This window comes from Cydia pomonella, chromosome 3, assembly GCF_033807575.1.
Source record: "Cydia pomonella isolate Wapato2018A chromosome 3, ilCydPomo1, whole genome shotgun sequence".
NCBI lineage: Eukaryota > Metazoa > Arthropoda > Insecta > Lepidoptera > Tortricidae > Cydia > Cydia pomonella.
The window spans coordinates 20,494,278-20,501,742 of NC_084705.1; the positions used below are offsets into that span (position 1 = coordinate 20,494,278).

At 38.0% G+C, this 7,465-nt stretch overlaps 1 protein-coding gene across 1 annotated transcript; it reads left to right on the forward strand.

The window, feature by feature from the left end:
• On the forward strand, positions 1-4,241 carry LOC133516264 (pre-mRNA-splicing factor 18). The gene is made up of 7 exons (XM_061849101.1): positions 1-240; positions 311-443; positions 650-825; positions 903-983; positions 1,606-1,740; positions 2,474-2,686; positions 3,977-4,241. The coding sequence occupies exons 1-7, from the start codon at positions 178-180 to the stop codon at positions 4,217-4,219; spliced, it is 1,044 nt and encodes a 347-aa protein (XP_061705085.1). The 5' UTR covers positions 1-177; the 3' UTR covers positions 4,220-4,241.
• The last annotated feature ends 3,224 nt before the right edge of the window (positions 4,242-7,465 follow it).

Below are 7,465 nucleotides of genomic sequence, written 5' to 3' on the forward strand. Positions count from 1 at the left end.
TGACAGTGTCTGCAACACAAGACAAGACACGGAAAATATTATCAAGAACGAAGATTCGAAGATTGTGAAGCGTATGCTTGTTGCATTTATTTCGTATATTAACGGCGTTGTTTAGCAATATCTTCTTTATTCAGTAAGATTCAGTCAAAAACTTAGGTAATTAAGGAGCTCAAATCTATGGATATCTTAAAAGCAGAAATTGCTAAGAAACGGAAGATTCTCGAGGAAAAGAATGTTTTGGTAAGTCCTAACACAACAATATCAACAACCTAGTAAATAGCGCCTAATCACTCAATATTTTATTTCACAGAATGCGAACAAAAAGTATTTCAAAAGAGGAGACCTTTTGGCAAAAGAACAAGAGGAATACTTAAAGAAATATGGCCAATCAAGTAAAGAGGCTGAGGAAGATAAGCGGGACACAGAAGAAAAGCGGGAAAAAGGTACCTATATTTTAGAACTGTTGCAGTTCAGATACATTACATAATTACATAAGTAATATTAATATATCTGTATGAATGGACTGCCATTCCTACAGCTTGATATCTATAAGATATGCTTGGCCATTTAAATGGTAAGATATCTTGAATTAAACAATCTATTATTACTATCCTCATTTTCAAGTATATATCTGTATACCAAATTTCAGCTAAGAGACAAGAAAGCAATGAGTCAGAGCAAACAGAAAGTGCACCTCTACCAAGATCAGAGGTAATAAAACGGTTGAGAGAGAGAGGCCACCCAATACTCTTGTATGGTGAAAGTGAAGTACAAGCATTCAGAAGATTGCGGAGGATAGAAATACAAGAACCTGAAGCCAACAGGGTAAGTAATAACTAAGTCTTACTTATTTGTGAGTAAAAAAACATATTATGTATATGAATTGTTGTTTTGTTTTTTAGGGCTTCAGAAATGATTTTCAAGAAGCTATGGACAAAGTGGATGAAGCTTACCTTAATGAAATATTAGCCCTTGGAACACAAGTAAGTTTTGTTTTTTTTAGTATTACATTTACATGTTACAGGCCCCATGTTAAAGCTGCATGCATGAAACTTGCAATGTTAATACACACATCTTACTGGGCGCTACCTATACCTATAGGTTATGGTGCCATTGCTCGAAACGATGCTGCTATATGCTATACCTTTGGGCTTTTTTGATATTAGATGGCGCCACTTTTTGGTATTTAACAAATTTAACTCATATCAGTAAAAGAATAAGGATCAAAGTCAAATGGTGTTCTATAAGTTTTCATTATGTGTCGAAAGATGGCGGTAAATTTTCATTGTTACTAAGTTTTCTTTGACAATACACCTCTATTTCAAATTTGCTTTGATAATAAATAATATTTCAGCCTATATGTGATGATGATGATGATGATGTCCTCCCAGATGTATCTGTCGATGGCGACATCCTGACAAATAAAAAGGGTCTTAACTATTATGTGCATAGTATGTGTAGGGCTATAGTCCCCATGCACAACAATAATCGGAGTATCATTATACAAACAATTTTATTTGTCTATTTGCTTTGCTTTACCAGAAAGTAGAGAGGCTTAGAAGTTAAATTATTGCATGTTGTTATAATCTGCTGTTGTTTTTTTAGAGTGATACAGAAAAGTCTTTAAAAGAAGATGCCTTAGATGATTCTGTCACATATGAGTTTATCCAAGAAATGGCCAAAACTATGGGTCAAGGAGACAGGAACCATGATATGAATGTTATCATGACACTGCTACAGGTAAAAATATACTTAACAAGTATTAAATTTTTATATATAAGTTATTTTATTCCTATTAAAATAAGGTCAATATCGAGAAAACCAACATAAAAATTGCTGGAATGACCATCACAGCACTCACAGTGCAAGAACTCTCATATTTGTATAAGTATGTCGCTCAGACACAGTAAAAAAGGGAGAGGTTAATTCTTTCCGCTCAACCGGCCTGTAAGTCCCTAAAATACTTAACCACTTAGCCCAACCATACAAAAGTGTAGTAGTAAGCAGATATATAAGAAAACACTGCAAGCTAAACTTTTAGATTTGTATGATAATAGTAGTGAGTAGTAATAGGAACAGCATATTGATTGTATGGCATAACTTTAATAGTATACCTACCACTCTAGTTAAGTAGTGTATAAGTTATTAGTATGTATTAAGTTATAAATGGGTAGAACACACCATGTTAAAGAGCGCTTAATCCGCCAACAAACTGTCTTCACTTTGGTGGAATATAATTATGTAAACACCATTAAGTTTGTTATGTTGTGATAAATAAGTAAAAAAAAAAAATAGTTGAATATGTACAAACACAAGAATTAGAAGCTACCAAAGGAGCTTGAAGATGGTTTTCCCTTAAAACGGTACCCCACATTGACCTTAAATGACACAAATTTTCTAATCACTAGAAACAACTAGACTGTTTAGTGTATTATTAATTATATTATCTAATGCAATGTATTAATTTTTTCAGTTTCTTTTAACAATGTGGGGACAACAACTCAATTCTGCAACTGCAGCTGAGAAAAATACAGTAAAGCATAAAATGACTCGTGCAACATACACTCAAACACAGGTGTACCTTAAACCTCTCATGAGGAAACTCAAAAAGAAAAATCTACCAGAAGACATCTGTGACAGTCTCATGGAAATCACTAAGTGCTTATTGGAGAGAAATTACCTAATGGTGTGTATGCTCATATGCTGTATTGTAAATATTTCTGATTACGTAAGTGTGAAGTTCCGAGGTTTATAAAAAAAATATATATATATATATATATTTTTCTGTGATCTCGGAAACGGCTCTAACGATTTCGCTGAAATTTGGTATATGGGGGTTTTTGGGGGTATACAATCGATCTAGATTAGTCTTATGTTTGGGAAAACGCGTGTTTTCGAGTTTTCATGCGTTTTTCTTTCGATGCAGAATATGGTCGCTAATTTCGTGTTGCCGGCCACTGTCAGTCTGGTCCAGCGGATTAAGACGCGGGCGGCAAGAAACAACCAGTGTTACGGGTTCGAATCCCGCCCGGGGACTAACTTTTTTTTTATATGTTCAAGCTTATATATAATATTTTAATTTTTATTGTTTTAGACAAGTTTAATTTAGTAAAAAAATGTCGTTAAGATTATCACCTATACACCACCATATTACAATAAATAGTTATAACCGAGCAAAGCTCGGTCGCCCAGGCACTGATGTTAAAACGAGGAAATACAGAAAGCTTACCGCGAACCACGTTTGACGTGATGCCTCCCTGTCACCCTTACGTAAGAATTCACTAGTGCGACAGAGAGACAATACATCGAACGTGGTTCGCGGTAGGCCCTCAGGAATGTCCGCTCGTGCACCTCGCGAACTTCACACGCGTTTTTACACCTTTATCACATACGAAGCCCTATATGATATTTTCTACTCTATTGATGGCTATTAAAGTTCATTTTGCGGGCTAAGCCAGTATGAAATGCTCGAGAGCATTAGGTAGTGTTAGGCAGTGTCTTATCTGAGCGAATAACTCGCGAACGCGAAGCGGCGCGGCGCGGGTGAATTCAATCCTTTGATACCTAATGGAAGTGTCCTACGTGGGTGATCCCCGAATGCCGTTGGGCCGCCGCGCCGCGTCGCATTCGCGAGTCATCGCCCACGTAAGCCGCGCTGTTAGCGATCCTATTTCAAATGGCGCTCTAGCATTATATTTAGGCCCCCTGCTTTATTGTAACATTAATGAAGAGACATCCAGACCGGTTGATCAAATCGACCGATTTGATCAGAAAATAAATTGGCGTCAATCACCAATTTTAGATTTATGGTGATATTTGAGCGATCTAAATTTAAAAAACTATACCGCCAAACGCGAATAATAGCGTCACGAATTATTCTTGCGTCTGCATCTCAATTTTATCGGTAATATGGGTCGAAATCAGCGATCCAAATTGGCGTTTTCGTCCACACCACAACTTATTCTCCTTTTTCCAGGCGAGTGACGCATACCTCCAAATGGCGATTGGTAATGCTCCATGGCCCATCGGCGTGACTATGGTCGGTATTCACGCCCGTACAGGACGAGAGAAGATTTTCTCCAAGAATGTGGCTCACGTCATGAACGACGAAACTCAACGAAAATACATCCAAGCCCTCAAAAGACTCATGACCAAATGCCAAGAATATTTTCCAACTGATCCTTCTAGATGCGTTGAGTATACCACAACAGTACAATAAATATCTACCGGTTTCGAAAGTATGGCGTGACTTTTATTATTCCCTATATCTTTCCTATAGATAGTTATCACCAGGGGTCGGACAAAAAGTGCGAATGACGTCAAACCACTTATAGGATGATTTCAAATAGTATTTTTGATTTTCATAAACAATTATCACGTATCATTTATCAATCTCTTTATTGACCTCTTTATTAAACGATATTGCCACTTGAAATGAGTAAGTACGTTTTTGACTGACACATTGTCAATCAGATGAACAGTCAGCGTCAAATACTTCGTAGCAGTCAAAGTGGCCAAATAGTTCGGTACACCATACTAAATATATGGTGTACCGAACTATTTGGCTACTTTGACTGCTACGAAGTATTTGACGCTGACTGAACAATAAATTGACTTCGTTATTGTTTAGCTATTGTATCCTCACGATTATATTTAGCTAAAATTTATATTTACTAATATATAAGAAAACGCTCTAAAATGTCATCTTTACTCGAATATTGTGGCAATTTTCCGTTTTTGGAGGTACGTGACAAACACGTATACTACTAATCTTACCTACTGTTCCCACTTTTGACTATTAAACCTATTTATCTGAGGATCCCACAGACTTGTTCTAACTAATTTCAAATAATTATACCTTATGGTAACAAGTTTCGTGAAATTTATTTTATTCACTACATCACCCTACCACCTGTATTATTAATTCCATGGATTTATTTACGATTATTTTGTTACTTCATTAATACTACTTTGTTACTACATGTCACACGGAAGTTTAAATACAAACTCAAACATCATCCTGTGTGCAAGATTAAGTACGTCATTTTTACGTCATCCGCACTTTTTGTCCGACCCCTGGTTATCACGCTGTAGATGCCAGAGTGTGATAACCTGATAACTGTATTTTTTAGGGTTCCGTACCTCAAAAGGGATAAAACTTATAGGATTACTCGTGCGTCTGTCTATCCGTCTGTCACAGCCTATTTGCTCCGAAACTACTGGACCAATTTGGTTGAAATTTGGTACATATAATGTAAATCTGTGACCCAAAGACATGGACATGTAACTTAAATAAATGAATCTCAAACATATAAAGGCCACTTTTGGGGGGTGAACGAGAAAATTATAAATAAAAGTTTTGAACTGTATATCGTGGTATATGTCAAACAGAGACTTGTCATGTCAAATGACCCTTTCATTTGACATATAACATTATGATAATTTAAAAAAAATCTTTTTATGATTTAAAAAAATTAGCTTCTAAGTTATTCAAGAATCAAGAAAATAGGCAAAAAATTACCACCTCCCCCCCTTTATTTCCGAAACTACTGAGTCTAAAATAAAATAAAAACAAAATAGTTCTTTATCTAAAGATCACACGAGAAACTTTTAGAAATCTGTCAGTTAAGGGTAAGTCGGACTTATAAAAAAAAACTTAAGTTACGAGTTCCACTAATTGCCGCAGTGAAGGTGAACATTTTTTTTTTTTTTGCTTCAATCCTACAGTGTGGGGTATCGTTGGAAAGGTCTTTCAAAACTAATAGGAGTCTTCAACAAACATTTTTTGATAAAGTGAATATATTCGGAGATAATCGCTCCGAAAGAGAAAAAAAATGTGTCCCCCCCCTCTAACTTTTGAACCATAGGTCCAAAAAATATGAAAAAAATCGAGGAAGTAGAGCTTAAGAAAGACATTAAATGAAAACTATAGCGGACATGATCAGTTTAGCTGTTTTTGAGTTATCGCAAAAAGTTTCTCCCATAGTAAAAAGACTTACTTACTGATTTGCCTATTTGTTTAACTCGCGTGAAAGGTACCGTTTCATCCCTTGGTTAACAATTTACTATACTTTAAGCTCCAGTTTAGCTTATTGTGACGGAAGAGTAACTACGGAACCCTACACTGAGCGTGGCCCGACATGCTCTTGGCCGGTTTTATTTTTAATATTATACGAATCAATGCTGAGCGGCGCCATTAACATATTTTGAAAATACACGAAAATATGTCATCAAGTTGGGAATACCATTAATGTTCAAAGTTACTACAATTTCTACCTTATCTTAATGCTTTTTTTCGTTATGGACATGCTTGTTTTAATTGGTTAATAATATTAACATCATAATTAATTGCAAATCTATTAATTAATGAAAATACATACTAAAATATATCTAAACATAAAACGAATTAAAAACTAAACCTAAATATATCAGAACTTAAATATAAACTAAATATGTATAAAATAACTACCTAACTACCGGCAACCGGGTCGCCCCCGATGCAAATGTGCCCATCACGCTCGCTGCGTTGCCGCGTTGGATTGCGATGGATGCCTTTGCATCAGGAAAAACCCGGAGCGGGGGTCAAGGCCCCTTTCTAGCAGGCGACAACCCAGATCCCGGAGGAAGGACTTACCTTCAGCGCACCAGCACCCCAAAGTCTCCACAGCGAGAGGAACGAATAAATAACCGCTCAGCGCCGAGTATTTATCTTTTTTCCACTCCTGCCGACGGCATAGTGCGGCTAAGATGCGAGGCGGCAAAAGTACTGACGCACGTGGCGTCCCATAGTAAGCACTTACCCCTTTCCCACGGCACCAGGCTCAAGCTGTCAGGCCTTTTGCCGTCCGATCAACTGAGGCCCGGCGGCTCCAGCATACAAGGGACATTTCCTGATATTAGAGACTTAGACTTAAAGTCCTACGTCCCCTAGGTGGGGCAGAGGGCGTCCACAGTGCGCCGCCATCTCGTTCTGTCTTGGGCTGCTTGCTTCGCCTCAGGCCATGATAGCTCGATTGCTATCAACTCTGATGCCACTAAGCGCTGCCAGGACTGTTTGGGACGGCCTGATCCTCTCTTGCCTTGCGGGGTCCATTCTAGGGTTTGCCTAGGGATGTGGTCGGGATCCCTTTTAAGAGTATGACCGATCCAGGTCCACTTGCGGTGCACGATCTGGTGACCGATCGGAGTTTCGCGGCTGGTATCTAATAGGCGTTCATTAGATATTTTCTCGGGCCAGTATATCCCGAGAATCTGTCGAAGGCACCGGTTAGTTGCTGATATTAAGGCCCTCCTAATGATGTCATTAAGAGCATGGTGGCCGTTGCTCTCCACAGTGGAACCGCAAATGCATTGGTGGGGTTGGCATACATCAAAACCCAGGCGGAGAGCAGCGGCCACCCGTAGTACTAGTAAGGTGCCTAAGTTTGGGGAGGGAAAAGCGTGTAGCCAGGCTCCAGATTCAGAC

Excerpts from the sequence above, each read along its gene's own strand:
- LOC133516264 (XM_061849101.1), top strand. The coding sequence starts at position 178 with ATGGATATCTTAAAAGCAGAAATTGCTAAGAAACGGAAGATTCTCGAG. Across the intron at positions 444-649 it reads AGAAGAAAAGCGGGAAAAAG|CTAAGAGACAAGAAAGCAAT; the intron begins GTACCTATATTT and ends ACCAAATTTCAG. Across the intron at positions 1,741-2,473 it reads TTATCATGACACTGCTACAG|TTTCTTTTAACAATGTGGGG; the intron begins GTAAAAATATAC and ends TAATTTTTTCAG.